The 18,526-nt window shown below is 33.0% G+C and overlaps 3 protein-coding genes across 4 annotated transcripts; 1 reads left to right on the forward strand and 2 right to left on the reverse strand.

Moving 5' to 3' along the window:
• Positions 1-591: 591 nt before the first annotated feature.
• On the forward strand, positions 592-8,646 carry LOC119665588 (inositol polyphosphate 5-phosphatase E). Its single transcript, XM_038074814.1, has 7 exons — positions 592-1,479; positions 1,554-1,651; positions 3,540-5,672; positions 6,544-6,672; positions 6,740-7,397; positions 7,461-7,714; positions 7,781-8,646. The coding sequence occupies exons 3-7, from the start codon at positions 4,525-4,527 to the stop codon at positions 7,887-7,889; spliced, it is 2,298 nt and encodes a 765-aa protein (XP_037930742.1). The 5' UTR covers positions 592-1,479; positions 1,554-1,651; positions 3,540-4,524; the 3' UTR covers positions 7,890-8,646.
• A 1,107-nt stretch (positions 8,647-9,753) lies between these two features.
• LOC119668279 (V-type proton ATPase catalytic subunit A-like) lies at positions 9,754-11,940 on the reverse strand. Its single transcript, XM_038077735.1, has one exon. It carries the CDS (start codon positions 11,788-11,790, stop codon positions 9,952-9,954), a length of 1,839 nt encoding a protein of 612 aa, XP_037933663.1. The 5' UTR covers positions 11,791-11,940; the 3' UTR covers positions 9,754-9,951.
• Positions 11,941-14,559: 2,619 nt separating this feature from the next.
• Positions 14,560-17,587, reverse strand: LOC119671761. Of its 2 annotated transcripts, none has more exons than XM_038082528.1 (3): positions 16,562-17,587; positions 16,080-16,504; positions 14,560-16,021 (listed from the first exon to the last, which is right to left on the reverse strand). In XM_038082528.1, exons 1-3 carry the CDS (start codon positions 17,490-17,492, stop codon positions 14,819-14,821), a joined length of 2,559 nt encoding a protein of 852 aa, XP_037938456.1. In that variant the 5' UTR covers positions 17,493-17,587; the 3' UTR covers positions 14,560-14,818. The 2 variants fall into 2 exon arrangements, with proteins under 2 accessions (XP_037938456.1, XP_037938455.1); XM_038082527.1 differs by having other exon boundaries at positions 16,080-16,507; positions 16,562-17,586.
• Between the last annotated feature and the right edge of the window lie 939 nt (positions 17,588-18,526).

Below are 18,526 nucleotides of genomic sequence, written 5' to 3' on the forward strand. Positions count from 1 at the left end.
TTTTACATTTTTTTGTTGTATTGTACACAATATGAAATTAAAAATTGTACACTAAAAATTCATTAATTAAAATAAATGGTAATAATATCAATAGGGCAATGGAAAGCATTTTTATCCTGTATATTTAAATTAATTTATTTATTTATATATTTGAACTTATTAGCAATCAAATACTCTTATTATTTTACGGGTGATTGAAATTTTTCGTTTAAAATTTAATGAAAAAAAAAATAAAAATTTTTTGCGAGTAAAATCTAATTCTAAAGATTTTAAGAGTGTTTTTGTTCCTTCAAATATTTTGTTTCGTAAGTTGTAGGTATTTTTTGCTTATTTAAAAGAAAAAATTACGGGCTTTGTAAATAGAGAAGTAGCTATATGTAAATACCGATGTAATGTTAAATTTCTTTCAGCTGTATTACATTCACACTTACGAGGATTAATAAATACAATGTATTAATTTGAAAAAAAATGATTTATTTTTTTAATCACAAAGTTCAAGAGTTTAACAAAGAATTCTACGTTTTCTACATGCTGCAGAAAATACGTTTTACAGCACTAGTATATATCACATATGTTTTTGACGTTTCTGCCTGATAATTTATTTGTTGTGAATATAGAATTAGCAACAAAACAGTAAAAGAGAAAAATGTGCCATAGCAAATGTGAAAAAAATGTTAATTTTCTCCCAGACAAATGCCTGCAACAGAAAAGAAAACAATAAGATTTCTTTATTGTCGTTTTGGCTTTCGTTTCGCATTGTTGTGGTTAAAGTGTAGCTGCCAATCAAAAGGGCAAAACGTGCCAAACTGGGAACAGCAAAAAATTACATAAACAAAATTGCAACCAAAATAAACAAATTCCCAACAACCCGGAAAGAATATAGATAACAAAGTGAACATAAAGTTTTTTCTCTTGTTTATAAAAAAAAAAAGAAAATAACAAATACATTTGCGATGCACCTGAACTTGAAAATTTTGTAGCGTTGTGTGCAGTGCGATTCGAAGCAATTGTGCGAAATGCTGCAATGAAGGTTAAATTTATAAAAAAGCAAAATAAATATACGTATTATTGTCTTAATTGATAGAATAGCCACACGCAATAAATTAACGAATCTGTAAGTGATACATTAAAATTGCGCTACGTCAAAAAAAAGAATCATATAATTATAATAAAAAGAAATACTTCAACGCCCACATAAAATAGCAGCTAATGAGCTCTGCCACAACGTAAAGAAATTCTATGCAAGCATTTCAATCATAAAATCTGTGTTGGCTAACATTGAAATCGCAATCACAAAGTGCCTCGCGGCAGGAAAGTAATTATGCTGTGCTTGTGGTCGGCACTTACTGCCCGCGCACTTCTGTGATGCTAACTAAGCTTTTCCATGGCAACCACGTGCGTGTGCGGTGACTCAGTTTGGGGGTGTTTCGCGTGCTTTCGCCTACTTTACAATTTCTTCACATTTTTTACTCCTGCGAAGTAAGTCTATTGATTTTTGATGTGTTAAATAAATTTATTAATTTTTATATCATAATAAATATTATCATTTACAGAGATTTTTATGGCATTTGTTTAAACAAAATTAATTTGTTGGGATTTGTCGGAAGCTGTATAATTCTTCACTTTGGATACAGAAATCGCAAGGATGAAAGTTAGTGTAAAATGAAAAATGTTTTATTGTGATTAAATTATTTATGTAAATTGTATATATTTTATATATAATTAATTCGATTGTATACATTTTTTTTTAGTAATGATTATTCCGTTATCTATATATGAATACTTGGACTGAGGAGATTAGTCAGATTCGTTCAAAGTAGCTTGGAAGTTTTTTATAGATAAGGTAACATTCATAAGCTTCATATAGACTTTAAACTATCTTATATGTGACCCAATATTTCGTCCTGCACTCATAAAGGCAACCAGTAAAGTGAGAAATATGAATCATAAATTACTGATGTGAATGCAGACTAAGTTTAGCTTATAAAGCAGTTTTAATCGCTGGTTATTATAATCAGTATTATTTGAAACCATTAACACAAGGAAAGTGAACTGTAAAAAATAAAATGTTTCCTTATAAGTAATTAGACCTGATGGCTGTGTTCTAAGGCTGTGTTACTTACGACAATGCTGCTCAATTGAACATTGGAAAACTTCAAATTATTAAGAAAATTACATCAGTACATCAGTAAAAAATATATAAACAAAGACTTAAGAGTTGGGAGTGTGCGAAAGTTCATCAAAGGCAGAGCGTTCAGATTGTTTATTTCTGTGATTGCTCACATTAGTTAAGAGTTAAGAAGTTATATGGGTGACAAACTATACTTCTGTAAATTTCTTTGAATAATAACTAATAACTCGCGCTTCAACAAGTAAAAAAGAAGTATAATCATTATAAGAGAAAATATGCAGTATTTTTGTATACGAAGTTTACTTGCATCACGATATGAGGCTAAAAAATTATTTCAAGTATGGTTCGTAGAAGATTTCCAATGTCTAGATACTCGTATAAATATATATACTGTGTTAATATGTAGATTAGTTGTTGTTGTTGTAGCCCATATGGATCTGTCTGTCTTCCTGTTGGGAGTGCTGAATGAACTTTTCGAACCCGAAAAGTGACTTCGAGAGTTTAAAATAGGAAAGATTTCGGTGTACTTTTTTCCCCAACCTCCATACAACAACTTATTTTCCGACTTACCTTTAGCTCATTTCATCCTTACTATGGCATTCCGTGCATGTTTTCTGCTATATAGATTTCTACGAGGTACAAATATCTGGATAATAACATCTGGATAATTACAGTAATGATATTTAAAGTAGTCATAGATTCGCAGCGAAAAACTCTATAAAAAATATCTTCCTATAGCTCTATACTCCATATGGATAGTTATAATGATAATATTTGTGATAAAGTTATAAATTCATAGTGAAAAAAATTACTATCACATTATCAAATCTGAGAAGTTACATTGATTGCACTGATTCTGTTGTTGTTGTAGCCCTTAAGGATCTATAAAGTAGATAACATGAAAGGAATTAAAAAGACGTATACATGGGTGATAGGATTATTAGTAAGAGTGAGATTATTAAGACTAAAAGTAGATTGGATGGGTTGGATTTAAATTGAAGTTAAATAGAATCAAGGCCGAGAAACATGGCCACTTGTATGGGGCGGGCCAAAAATCGTTTCGACACACACAACTTTGTTAGTGCATTAGGGCAGGAAAACAGATGGCCGTTAACGATGATAACGAGTAATCATCGATTTCTGTCATCGATAGAGAGAATCGATATGCTATCACTTCAAATAAATCCAATATTTTTAAATGAGTAAGTGAGCTGAAATTTTATGTTAGATACTATTAGTTTAGGGCACTTATAGTCTATAGTCTAATTATTATTAATAATTATTAATTATTTTTTTAAGTTCAAGTAATCATTCTGTCATATCAGTATATTTAGACTAACAATATGTTTATAATACAATAAAATATACAATTTTTGTAAGTCATGATATTAATAGTTTCTTTTTTCAGGTCGCTAAATATTCTTCACTGGTTTTGATTGGATTGTATATAAACTAAAAGTGATAAATCTTAAGAAAATTTAAAAAAACAATTAAAAAGAGAACCTTGCGCAAGATATTTTTTATTTAACAATTGTCACGAGATTTACACTGGCATTGTTGTTAAAGGGAAAATGTGCATATCACATATAGATTACGTCAGTAATACATTCAAAACCTCATTAGAAACGGTACAAGAGTACAACGTCATTTACCCATAAAAGCTTAGTGAAAACACAAAAGAGTCGCTATCTTTGGCAGCAGAACTAACGACAAAGGCATGCAAGCAATTTGGCGGTATTTATTGCAATTGCCAGTTCATTTTTGTATCCCAAAAGCAAGAGTACCACACGTGGACCGCTGAAAACCTAAAGAACCACGATCGTCCACTTAGCACATAAAAAATCAAAGTAAATGAAGAGACGAAAAATTTGAAGGAAAAAGCTTTGTTGAGAAACAAAGTGTTTTGTTGATGTACAAACGACTGAAAAAGTATTTCGTAAATATGCAAATAACAAAACTTAAGCACAAATAATATATATACATATACAAATACGTGTTACTTGAATAACAGAAATAATTTAAAAGATGAAAATGAAAATATGAAGAAACTCAGCACGAATCTCAATACTTTGCTTCAGCACAAAGAATGATATATGAAAGACGATATATTTCTTAGCTTTCAGTGCTAAAAGGCAGCAATGCTATAATCAAGTCTTAAATTAATTTTTGTGTAAACAAAATAAGAAAAGGTAGTATGTTATGTACCAGACACAATATAAAAATTTACACTAGCAACTATAAACAAATTAAGTAAACATTTGATTAACTCGAATTACAAAGAAGAATAAACACATTCAAGAAACCAGAATAATCAATAAAGTAATTAGAGTATAGTATCAAGCATTTAGATTGAATCTATACATATCAGTAGCTCAGTAGCGTGTACATTAATAATGGAACGTGGCAGCAGTGAAGAACGTATAGCGAGTGCTAATTCCAGCCCTCGTTTATCGCATAAATCGACGACACTCTTTGGATTGCTTAGTAAACGTTCTACGAAAGTAGAGCCACATCCGCATGATAGCATACCGACTGCTCAACTGCAATCTAATCATTTGCGTCCAAATTCTGTGTGCAGCAATCATAGCTCGTCTCAAACGCAAGAAATCACATTCGCCAAATGTTCAACAAACAAATTAGAAATCTCACCGAATAATCTCAATGAAAATAAAAATCGAAATCTGCCAGTCGCACTCATCGAAAATAATCATGTCTCGCACAAAGTAAAAACTGGCAAGAGTAAGAATCAAATAGAAAGACAATGTACTGATGGATCACAGAGTGATGGTGGTGGTGAGGTGGTGCGTAGAAAACATATGAAAAATCGCTCTCCCATACATAATCGTTTCAGTCATCAGTTTAGTCTTTGCTGCAGGGCTGAGAAAAAACCGATGACACCACCTGTAACAGTGCGTTATAATTCCATACCAGATGCCGCAGTGAATGCAGTACGTCGTGATACACTATCACTCACTTGGAGTATGGCAGATAATGCTTCACTCTCTCTACACTCTTCTACAGAAAATTCTTCAGCACCTAATACGCATCATCAACATCAAGTAAATAATGAGTGTGTCAGTGCACCCGAATCACCAGTCACAAATAAGGTGATGTTTGCACAATTAAGCTCACAAAATTCATTCTCTAATCCTTCGGTTAAGAGTACACAAAGTGATGTGCCAACTAGTACAAATAATAATAATTGTGGTCCTATTAGACCCATTGCTGTATCAGCTTGTCGTTCACGCTTACGCTTGAAATTATATCCGCCTGGTATGGAAATATCAAACACTGAGATACAAAATAAAGAACATACATCTATGAAAAAAGCTACCACTCCACAGCATATGTCTTCACCAAATATTGCTACACAACCAGAAATAATTGAAAACTTCAATGAGATGGAACAACAATCTCTAAGATTTATGTCACAAGAGAATATACTAATAAAGCGTCAGTCTTCCAGCTCTGGTTTGGCAAAACAAGCTTTAATGGCTGCTCAAGTCTTAAGTCTTATTCCCACAGAAAAGGCACGCGAGAGGTAAGCATATAATAAAAATAAGTATTATTAATATTTATATAATATATTTTGAAAAAATTATTTAGTCTAATTCTCCGCCGTATTAAATAGGCCAACTTCTTTTTTCTGGACTCATTTAATCACCACAGGTGAGATAAAACTCGGTTATTCATTCAATCAGAAATGAGTTATTGTTGTTGTGGTTGTAACCCGTTGGAATCCAAAAGCAGATAATATAAAAGAAACTAAACTACAAATGAGTCAAGACTAAGGAACTTGGCTACTTCGATGGGGTGGGTCCAGAAGTCAATCGAATTAAGGTGTGTGTGTGTGCAGTGGGGCAAGAGAACAGATGGTCGATTCATGGGGGGTAGAGCACAAATTAGAAATAAGTGTGTTTATATGTGACAAGTAACTGTTTGACCTTATCCTTATTTGATTAGTTTTAGTGATTAGTTCACGTTTATATTTGAGGTTCCTGATGTTAGCTCCATTGTAAAAGATGTCGATATATCTATGATTCTATGACTCTACTAAATATGTCGTCATTAGTGTGTCTATCTGTGGTATGAGTTGTTGTCAGTAATGTGGCTTGCAGGGATCTGCTTCTGTAGTACCTTTTGAGTGTAGCGAACGGCAGATAGTTGTCGAAGTAGACAAGTCGCTCTGGAGACCGTACTTGGAACCATCATGCAACAAAAATAAATAGTGTTTAGCAATTGATACTATCTAGACAATAAATGAGTAGTTTTTGTCAGTAGGGATCAACAAATTTTTCCTTAAGGAACCAAATAAATAATTCTTTAAATGAAATCATAAATATCTACGTAAGATCTAATGGGATTAGATATATATATTGTAAAAGTTTTAAAACATTTTTTTTAAATTGTAGGAGCTTCTTTGATGGCCATTTGGGCTCTTCATCTCTTCTGGGACCAAGTGAATTGAGTCGTGTATTACCTAACAAAGAAGTAACTATATTTGTTGGCACTTGGAATATGAATGGACAAAGTCCACCCAAGTAAGTATTTTTACACCACAACTCAATTGTAATTTAACTAAAACACTCTCTTCTGCATACTCTTCAGACAAATGAACGATTTTGTGTTACCTCTCACTGTGGAGCATATGCCCGATATTGTAGCTATTGGCACACAAGAATCTTTTTCGGATCGCTTTGAATGGGAAGTTACATTGCAAGAAACATTAGGACCTTCACATGTGCTTTTTCACTCCACAACTCTCGGCACACTGCATTTGGCTATATATATGCGTCGTGATTTGATATGGTATTGTTCTGCACCAGAAGATGCTAGCATGTCAGTGCGTACGGGTTCAGCATTTCGCACTAAAGGTGCTGTTGCTATATCTTTCTGCTTATTTGGCACCTCAATGCTGTTCGTCACATCCCATTTAACTGCTCATCAACAGAAAGTGAAGGAACGCGTATCAGATGTGAAGCGTATTATACACGCATTGGATTTGCCTAGAAATTTGAATTTACGACATAAAAACAAAGACGTTACACAAAATTTTGATAATGTCTTCTGGTGTGGTGATTTAAATTTTCGTCTAGGTGAACCACGTGAAAAGCTATTGGAATGGATACAGAATACAAAATTTCCGTTACCTTCACATTTGCCACATGGTTGTATGCACACAGATCAATTAACATCAGTATTATCTGACGGTGCAGCGTTTCGAGGTTTTCTCGAGGCTAATATAACATTTCCTCCAACTTATAAAGTGAGTTTGATATTTCGTAAATAGTTTTTCAATTTATAAAAATGAATTCTTTGCTTTTTGCAGTATGATCCTGGTACGCAACACTTTGATACATCGTCCAAACAACGTGCGCCCGCATATACGGATCGAATACTCTACAAATATCGTCAAACACAAGGTTTAGTTTTGCGTCGACAGAGTGTATTGCCAGGTTTCTCAACACCACCATTACCCTATGTACAATGTTTATTATACGATTCGGTGCCATCGATTACCACTTCGGATCACAAACCAGTTGTGGCACTTTTTAGAACATTGATACGTGCTGGCTCAGATACGTAAGTATAGTTTACTTGAAGCTTCAGCTGTATACTTATATATATATGTATATTTTATTTTGTTAGCATTCCATTGGCTGCTGGACTTTTTAATCGTGATATTTATTTGGAGGGCATGAAGCGACGTCTGCATAATCAGTATTCTGGTGCATCAGCAGTTTGTGTGCTGCAATAGAAATAGTTTAGCGGAAAAAGATTAATGCGAGATAAAGCGCATAAATATAAATATTAGGTGTCTTTTTAAGTTAAAGTCAATGCTTTAGAATAAGGCAAAATTTAGCATTATTTATTTTGTTGGAAATATGTTAGATTATTTATTTTAAGACTAAATAAGATTTTCTGAAAAATGCTGCATGCTGTGTTATTAACTATGTTCTTAAAGATGATATAAATATAACAATAATTAATGATTAGAATTGTATAATTATGTTTAGCTAACAGCAGCGTAGCTCTTCAAGTTGATTTTTCTGTATAGAAAAATATTAACACATGTTTTATTAGAAACAATTGTACTTTAGAGCTTAATTACTTTCAGATAATATTTTCCAACTATCCTTAGTTTTGCTAAAATCTTTAAATGTGATTAATGTCATATAAACTAGTCATAGATACATATAAAATTAAGTATGCGTAATCCATAAATAATGCTCGTGAACTTGCCTCTTCTGTATTAAGCTCTTACTACAAAACCAAATCCTATTCTAGTCCATTTTATATTTAACTATGAATTTTATACAACTGTAGATTTAATGAATATTAATATTGAAGTACTCATTTATTGTTTGTTAAATTTTAATATTTATTATGCAAAGGACTTATGTGCTTTATACAATTGGCCTTAGAAACAAAAGTACCTTGTTAGTAATACTTTAAAAAACAAAACTAATTTTTTAGTTTAAAAGAAGCTCAAATAATTTTCACATTGTTAAGTGCTGTGCTTAAAAATTATAATTTCATAATTATAAAATTTTAGTTCATATTTAAAAATTTATTTAAATTCATAAAAGACAAACAATATTTCAGTTTAAATAAATGAACAATATTTGCCATATACTCGTAGCTGTATTTATGCACAAGAAAATTGTGTTTAGTTATAAAAATATTCAAAATATAATTGATTTATATATAATTGATACAAAAATGTAATAGTCAATTTTTGTTGCTTACATATGTAAATTACAGTCACATAGTAAATAGGTTTATATACCATTTCGTATTATAAATATATTTGCTGAAGTATTTCAGTTGTGCATACTAAGATTTTGAAAATAACATTAAATAATATTTTATAATAAAATAAATAAATAAATTAATTAAAATAAAATAAATTAAAGTGATAAATAAATAAGTTTAATATGAAGTTAATGATATTTAGAAATAAATAATCTAATAAATAAGCTAATAATAAAATTAAAAATAATTATATTGCATACAATTTCATTAGATGAAGTTACTATATTGTTATACTGTGAAATAAATGTGAATTATTATATATATGAATGAAATCCCACCAAGAATTGTTATTGTTACTGTTATTATTATGCACAATTCTGATATTTTTTAATCTATTGATTTGTTTTGAATTTTAATTTTGTTATTTATACAGTTTGTGTTTAAGAAATAAATAAATTATTAAATATTTTAAAACATAATTTTTTTCTTAATTTTTTTACAATATATTGAAATATTTTTGTTTGGTCCACAGTATTAAATTTTAAATAGTTCAGTAAAAATATATATATATATATTTTATTTAACAATATAATAGTAATATATAGAATTTATTCAAATTAAAAATAATATATTATAAAAATTTTTTTTTTATAAGTAAAATATTATATTTAATTTGTTATTAATAAACAAGCAACAATATAAGTTTTCGCTTTATGATGGCGAATATGTATAAATGAATATTCTCAATAATAACATTTAAATTATAGAAAACATATAACAAAATATTTATAAACGATGCTTGTATTGTTTATTTTTTATATATTATAAAAATAAATTCTATTTATTTTCTGTTTTATAAAGCCAGCTTATTTTTTACATATTAAATGAGATTGATTAATTTAAAAATTTATTTTAAGTCGATGTTGTGTTGTATGGCAATTTTTTCTACTTTTGTTTTTATATTTAGGGGTAACATATATATAAATAATTTCATATATATATATAACATTTTTGGTATATTTTTAAAAATAATTTTATGATATTCATTCAGTAGTTTAATAGCTTTAATCTTCCATGTTTCGAAAAGCTTGTATCATATCTTCATAAAGCTGATCGTATTCGGCTTTAATTCGTTCCTCTCCTTCTCTGACAGGATCTTTGAATTTCATAGCTGAGAGTTGGTATAAAATATTGCCCATAGCTTCACGAATCATATTCCATGTTACCTTGTTGTCCGATTGTGCCGTAGTTTCAACAGAATTGCGTGCCATATCGTAAAAAGCAATCATATTTCTCAACATGCCAACGGTCTTATAAAATGGACAGAAGCGATCATAAGCCGAATATGAGTTCTGTTGCAGAAAATCGTCTTTTATCAATTTCGCTACTTCAAGCGTTATTTTGTCAGTTTCAGCCAGTGAAGCTTTTCCTACTAATTGCACGATTTCAGACAAGTCCTCTTCTTCTTGTAAGATTTCTTTAACTTTAGTACGTAGTGGCACAAATTCGATATAGTTAGTATCATAAAATTCATCCAAAGCTCTGGTATATTTAGAATATGATATCAACCAATTAATAGAAGGGAAGTGTTTACGTTGTGCTAGTTTTTTATCCAAACCCCAAAACACTTGCACAATTCCTAAAGTGGCTGAGGTGACAGGATCTGAAAAATCACCGCCAGGTGGTGATACAGCACCCACAATGGAAACTGAACCTTCACGTTCCGGATTTCCCAAACATTTGACACGTCCAGCACGTTCGTAAAATGAAGCTAAACGTGCACCCAAATAGGCTGGGTAGCCAGAATCAGCTGGCATTTCAGCTAAACGACCTGAAATTTCTCGCAACGCTTCAGCCCAACGTGATGTTGAATCAGCCATCATAGCAACATGGTAACCCATGTCACGAAAGTATTCAGACAGCGTTATACCAGTGTAAATTGATGCTTCACGTGCTGCTACTGGCATATTTGAAGTATTGGCTACTAATGCTGTGCGCTTCATAATAGATTCAGTGACTCCATCAATTTCAACAGTTAATTCAGGAAAATCACGCAATACTTCAGACATTTCGTTGCCACGCTCTCCGCATCCAACATAAATGATAACATCAGAGTTAGAATATTTTGACAAAGCTTGAGATATTACCGTTTTACCGCAACCAAAGGCGCCTGGTATAGCTGTTGTACCACCCTGCACACTAGGAAATAATGAATCCAATACACGTTGACCAGTTAGAAGTGGATGATTTGCTGGTAATTTTTCGTTAACAGGGCGCGGGTGACGTACAGGCCAAATTTGTAACATGCTATGTTTTGTAATTTCACCATCAAATTCAGTCTCCAAAACAATATCCTCAACTGTATAATTGCCTGGTGGTGCTATGTACCGAACAGTACCTTTACCGCGTGGACTTACAATAAGTTTATGCTTTACTAGCGTATTCTCTGGTACCCAACCATATAAATCACCACCAGTTATGTGTGAACCAACTTTTATTTTTTGTGGATGGAACTCCCATTCGTGGGTACGTGAGAGCGCAGGCACATTCACCCCTTTTGGTATATAAATCGAATTGCTTAACTCGTTTATGTCCTTCAATGGTCGTTGTATTCCATCAAAAATACTACTCATTATACCAGGGCCTAGTTCAACAGACAAGGGTTTACCTGTACGTAAGACTGGATCACCAACTGTTACACCAGATGTTTCCTCATACACTTGAATGGTGGCCATATTGCCTTCCAAACGTATAATTTCGCCAACAAGCTCGTAAAAACCAACGCGTACAAGTTCGTACATAGCTGAACCAGACATATTTTCGGCTGTTACGACTGGTCCGGACACAGCATAGACACGCCCGTACAAAGATTCGCGATCTTCGTCACATTTTAAATTCGGCATTGTTTATTTTTCTTTGGCACTCACGTTATCAAATTAATAAGTTTATATTTTGATTTCAATTTTTTTTATTTGATGTGATATATCAAACCAACTCACTCAATGAAAATTCATATCGTGATGAGCTAAATATTTTCTATTTTTGTTTACAAATGTGCAACTTTTGACAGTGTCAACTTGATAATAAGAAAATAGGGTTGCCAACATGCAAAATTATTACATGTAAATAGTATATACAGTATAGAATTGGTAGCACTTAATAAATTGGCACCAAATATTAATAGGCATTTTCGGTTGCTCGCTAGTGTGGCAAAAAATGCATGCTGTCCTATATTCGCTGAGCGAGACATTGGCAACACTGCTGCAATCTGTCAAGTGTTGTGTTTTGGCAAATTTTGCATATAATTTTTGACATATGATTGCAATATTCGTTGGAGTTTCCAATGAAGGTTCAGAATAATTCGCTTAATGCTTTGGTAACACTTTTTTCTTTAATGGCTGAAGTGTGTGGCCAGTATACAACTATTGTCGTAGATTGAGAAAAAAGTGTTGTTTGTTTAGGCCAACAACTTGCTGTTTTTTGCCATATTTGCAAGCCACCAAAAACGCCTAATGTTTTTTATAGTTATATTAATATCAAATATTTATTAACAATTTCGTTGTAATTTATATAAAGTTTATTTTAAAATGTCGTAGTTGGGTAGTTGCAGTGGCAGGCCATCAGATAACTTTCCATGTACCTCAATTAGAGATATTTTGCCGTTTTGCCACCACATTCCTCGCAAGAACTCCTACGAACTCCTACAGACTAAATCCATCTCTTCGAATTAAGATAATTTAATAGGTCTTTCGATTTTTTTTACCGATGAACAGTGTGATAAGCAGTTCTTAAAGAAATACCTTCCTAAAAACCTGTTTCTTCTGGACGGCAAACCCATTTTTAATACTCCAGTTTTTATATCTGCTTAGAAACAGTTTATTTACAATTTTGTGAGTCATAAATGCAGTCTTTCATTATTTTGCCAGAGTAGGAATATTACCCCAACATTATCAGCTGTTTTATGTGACTAACAGTTAAAGTGCTAAAGAGAATAAATCTAAATTAAATCCACATTTACCAATCGAAAACGCTATAAGTAATAAAATTGTTTGCGATACATAGTTGTCCATTAGTTTTATATGTCAAAAATAACACCTAACATCTAAGGCATTATATATTTAGTTTCTGAACATACTCTTATTGAGTGCTTGAACAACAGCATTTGTATTATTTCCATTATTGATTTTTATTGTATTAATAAGGCTCATTATTTGTTTGATGGAAATGTCAATGAACAAAATTAAATCATTAAAATCAGATCATTAGGACTACACAATGAACTCTGATTGATGCATTGATATCGGAGCAGAGAAATTTCATAAGTAACTGTTGAGAAACCGTAGCATCTGCGAAAGTACACCATATGGTTAGGCATTTGGTCTGGAAGTATGATATATATATATATATATATAAATATATAAACTATATGTGGATATAGCTCTGCCCATCATTATCGGTGAATACAGGATCCCCAACACCACCAAACTCAAAATTCTGAGTGTTGTTCTCAACAGCATGTTGACTTTTTCCGCACATGCCTTAACCCTATGCAGCCGATTGAAATCTCGCAATAACGTGTTAAAATCTCTCGCAAGTTGTTCTTGTGATAAAGACTAAAAAACCCTGCTAAGGACATACAAAGCAATAGGTCGTCCTATTGCAGCCTATGCTGCTCCAGTATGGACTCCGCAACTCTGCGACACGTAATGAACTAACATCCAAACATGACAAAATACAGCTCTACCAATTGCAACCGGCTGCCATCACTTGTCGTGTGTAGACCATTCTCATATGGAATCGAAATTAATTCTTGTAAAAGAACACAATCAACTGCTGTTTAAGCAATTCCTTCTTGCGTGTCACACAGATGGATATTCTAATGGCGCCATAGCTAGTAGAGCCCTCCCTCCAAGATGCATTCATCGATCCCTTGCTTGTCGTAATCATATCGACCCCTATTGCAATGGAGCTAACATCAGTGAGGTCGAATACAAACATGGACGTATATCACTCCATACATATGCAATATCCTCTTCGAGACCTAGGTTGACTTCCAACAAGTTTCTCAATAGATCTCCGCATATTAACTCACAGGAAGAACGCCGGCTCTCCATGCAGCAAGAACAGTCCTTGCTCAATTGAGATCAGGGTATAGCTATGTACTAACAGTACGCATAAATACGTATATTCGTAATGTGTGGCCAAACTGCAGCTCTGCCCCTTATGACGTTGCCCATCTGTTTTCTTGTTCCTCTATGCACGCAAATCTTAGTCTAAACGTCCTTTGAACTTATTCCCTTGAAGATTTCTACGTCGGAACCCGGGTTGATTTCAATTGTATTCTCCCCTTCTCCACTTTCCTTTTACCCTTATCCAAAATGTTACCAAACCACATCCCAACCCCTGTATTCGTCTTGTAATCTTTCCCGGCGTGTTACAAGAACAACGAAAAGAATCGTGTTGATGGGAACAGTGCTCTAATTTTCAATGCTTATTGTTGAGGTATTGCTAGATATCTTGTGACAAGTCAGCCGTAAATATTTTAAATGTATAAGGTACTGTGAGACGTCCAGTAGAAAACATTTGAATGATGTATTTCTCATTTAATGACTCACAAAAAAAAGTATTGACAATAAAACCCCTTTTTAGATAATAGATTAAAAATCATTTGGTTTTTCTTATCAAAATGTAAGGCTTTATTTATTCAAAATAACATTAAAATTGCTTAATTTTTTCAAAATAGGTTTCCAGTATCAAATAAAGTATCGTTATACTTCGAACACTCGGTCCACACAATTTATATACATAAATGTTGAATGGGATTTTGTGGGTGTTCCGTAAAACAGATATATTAACTATAATTTTTATAAGGACCAAAATAGAATTTTGAAAATATTTTAAAAATTAGTTGTAAATACATTTTGATTTTGTTTAGTGGACGTATATTTGCATTTGCAAGAATTGATCTCTGACTAATAGAGCTCGCTGTTGTTGCGGAGTCAATAAAATACATTTTCCACTTTTGTAAACATTCAATGTAGTTGTATTATGTGCAGCTTTGAAAATTCTGCCTGAGTAAACAAAATGGCATTTTGAACGTTCAACTGCAGGCTTCCAAATTGCCAAGGTTGCACCTAACGGCCGTGATTCCGGCTCTAAACCGCACATCCAGATTATTAGAAAATCTATATCTTCCGCTGGTGAAATTTGTTCGTCACATTCTATCATATCACTCAAACGAAGACGGGCTGTCATAATCAACAAAGGCAAAACGTCTTGAAATACAAGAGTGCCTAAGTTTCTAATTTTATTTTTTACCAGGTAAAGATAATGGCTTCTTGGTGCATCGCATAAGGCCTCATTTATATTAATAAAGAAATTCCTATAAGTCCTTGGTAGTAAACGGTCTGTATGCAAATAACTGTGATCATTATGCACATGTTTAGTAAAATCCGCACTAAAAACGTGCATTTTGCAGTGACCCTCCGAACAGGGAAAGGGGTGTAATGGCAGGATATCTTTCTTAGCATTAATTGTTTTGATACACTTACGTTGTGCGGCGAGTAATTCAAGTGAACTAATTGATTTTAATGGGTACTCCATGATATCAAATTGTGCAATTGGATTTGGATCTGTTAGTAATTTTCTTCCTACGACTTTAATCGATAATTTGCTTTGAATGTACTTGGCTCTGGCTACTTGTGAAGCCATTTTAGCCATTTCACTTTTTGTGTAAGTTTCACGCAAGGGACGTGGTGAATCGGAGACTTCATCATTAGCTTGTGCTTTTTGTTTGGCTAAAGTCCTGTACATTTTTCTACAGAGGTTGCGTGTTTTATCGATATTGATTTCTTTTTTATCTTTCGAAATTGTAGAATGGGCTTCCTTTGCGCGAGCTAGTTTTACACTTTTCGAGTGTTGTGGACCTTCATGCATAACGCTTATAAGTTTCTGCAAGCGTACATCTGAGTGCTGATCGGTTTTTTTCCTCATACCACCTGCACGAGAATTTTGACGACGTATGTGTGGTTCATGTTTATTCTTCTTGGAACCTTTGACATGACAGTTAGGTAATTTATTTTTTAATTGATAAAAAACTTCGTTGCACTCTGAATCAGAACTATCGAAAGAACTCTGCAAAAATACACAAGGTAATTGTAAGAAAATCGTTCCATATTTTAATAATACTTACCTCTTCGTTGCGAGCTGGTATTTCTTGTACATTTTTTAGTTTATTTTTTGAATGATTCTTGATTGGTTGTTCTTTAACTTTGTTCTCAGCTTTCATGGCTGGATCTGGACTTCGCTTACGCACACCTTTACAAACTGTATAAGTTTTTGCACTATGATTATTCTGCACTTTAGTTTTGTTTGAATCCTTATTTCTCATATCCATAACGTGATTCTGAACGCTACGGGATTTACCGGCGTTGTTAGTGAAATGCCTTGTATGCTCTTGCTGTGACCGAATGCCTGGTAACATAGGCATATGGGAAGTAGATTTCGAATGCATTGATTCTTGATTTGCATTATTAAGCGCAATAATTAGTTTCTTGTTTCTGGACTTCAAACGTTTATTTTCTAATACCAGTTCCTTAAAATCTGATGTGCATGGCTCTGCTATATATAAGTTTTAATTACTAAAATGACTACAGACTTTTTGTTTACACTCACCTTCGTGAACCTTGTTCATTTGATAAGATTCTTCTGCATTTAGGTGTGAACTCTTCTTTCTTTCAACTTGTTTAGCGTAGTTGCAAATGCTGTTGGAGCATTGTGTTCTCTTATTATTTTGAAATTTTTGATCTCTATGCTCTGACGCGACACTGGACGAGGAGGTATAATGACCAGATTGTACCGATTCTGCAGTTTCTTGATTCGTAGTGTTAAGTGCCTGCAATAGTTCCGTATTTGCGCCTTGCAAACGTTGATTTTCTACTAACAAAGCACTCAATTCTGAAGTGTACGGAATAGTTGGCACAGCTTGGTTTAAATTTAATGGATAGTATGGTGAAGGTGGAACTTGCAAATTTGGATGTTGAAAATTTGGCACAGGTGGAACCGTACTCTGCGGATTCCGCTGCTCAAAAGGGGTACCATAAGATGATACTCGTGGAGGTGGAACCGGTTCTGAACTCGCTTCCTCTACATCCGTTTCAAATTGTGCTCTACAGAGTCTTACGATTTCCGTAGCACAGCTCAGAATTTCATTTTTTATACTTTTAGGCACTGAATCAGCTATAGAACCACCTCCCACATTCCGGATAGCATTAGTTTGTACACTTCCACATTGCTTATATTGTTGACCTATGTTAGTTTTAGAAGTCGTTCTACTTTTTAGAGGAGGAGGATAGATACTGGTACCAATGTCATTAGAAGAAAATGATGTGTCATTTTGGTTTTGGTTTGACGTAGCAAACTTTGTTACCGGAAACATAGAGTTTAAAGATGTAAAACGTAAGTTACGAGTTCCACATACACCACAACTTCCATTCGCCTCCTTAGTGCATTTTTCGCAAACCAGATGTCCACTCGAGCATCTATAAAGACCTACTAATTTATCGTGCGTGGCAACCAGTCGGGTTCGACATTGAGCACAATACATTTTGTCATCGAATTCAATTTACAGTTTTCAATTGGTAATCTTATTAATTATTAAAAATTAGGAAATAAATTTTTAAAAATAAAAATTCAAAACAGAAAACTTTATTTTGAATGTTAAATAATAGAATCGGTATTATATGTAAATGACAGTTTCAATGCAAGTATACTTAGTCGTAACAAATTTTTAAATAAAAATATATATTTTTATTTGTTTATTGTATGAAATTAAGTTAATTTTACATACTTGATTTCATTAAGAAATTCTACACAAAATGCCAGAACATTAATAAAATAGATGGTAACGATCCATTCATTGACCACGTTTTTTGTTTTTTTCATTAGAGGTGGAACCTTCTAAAGATACTGTAGAAGCATGCCCGATTCATACTGTTCGCTACCACTCTTTCTCGGATTTACGCAGGTACGATGCTTTTGCATATGCCAAACTTGGGACACAGTACGCCTAAGGACTAAACCTTAACCCCTATAAATAACGCTGTCCTTTAAAAAATTGTCAAATTTTTGCGGAACTGCCAATAGGTATTTCTTCGTGGGAACCACGTTTGCAAAACGTAATATGCTCATATATATAATATTAAAAGATAAGGTCCAACATATGCGACATGAATCGCTAGAGTCGTATATATAACGTGACTCTGAAAATCATTGAGTTATATAGATAAGATATTACAGTATTACGGTGTCTACTTTAATGATTAGAAACGTGATTGCATTCAGAGCAAGTGTTTTTTAAGTACACGTCTCCATATATACGACTACACGTATACGTTGTCTTGGATTGGCTACATCTGTGACGATTATAGGCACTTGAAGACGATGACCGAGCACTATCGCCAAAAACAATTAGCGATGAAGAAAATATTGAGAGTGCAAAGAAAATTTTTCAAAATGCTCGTTGTGTTTTTGCGAAGAGGGGACTGAGATATGGAAAAATATAGTATATATTTAGTTCTGAAATTTTGATACAGAACTTAGGCAAGTTGAAGATCTGTGCTGACTATGTGCTAGATACTT

Source organism: Teleopsis dalmanni, chromosome 1, assembly GCF_002237135.1.
Source record: "Teleopsis dalmanni isolate 2A chromosome 1, ASM223713v2, whole genome shotgun sequence".
Taxonomy (NCBI): domain Eukaryota; kingdom Metazoa; phylum Arthropoda; class Insecta; order Diptera; family Diopsidae; genus Teleopsis; species Teleopsis dalmanni.

Coding starts and splice junctions, on each gene's coding strand:
- LOC119665588 (XM_038074814.1), top strand. CDS start 4,525: ATGGAACGTGGCAGCAGTGAAGAACGTATAGCGAGTGCTAATTCCAGC. Junction 5,673..6,543: donor ACAGAAAAGGCACGCGAGAG/GTAAGCATATAA, acceptor TTTAAATTGTAG/GAGCTTCTTTGATGGCCATT. Junction 6,673..6,739: donor AATGGACAAAGTCCACCCAA/GTAAGTATTTTT, acceptor CATACTCTTCAG/ACAAATGAACGATTTTGTGT.
- LOC119668279 (XM_038077735.1), bottom strand. CDS start 11,790: ATGCCGAATTTAAAATGTGACGAAGATCGCGAATCTTTGTACGGGCGT.
- LOC119671761 (XM_038082527.1), bottom strand. CDS start 17,492: ATGTATTGTGCTCAATGTCGAACCCGACTGGTTGCCACGCACGATAAA. Junction 16,508..16,561: donor AATGAACAAGGTTCACGAAG/GTGAGTGTAAAC, acceptor ACTTATATATAG/CAGAGCCATGCACATCAGAT. Junction 16,022..16,079: donor TACCAGCTCGCAACGAAGAG/GTAAGTATTATT, acceptor GTATTTTTGCAG/AGTTCTTTCGATAGTTCTGA.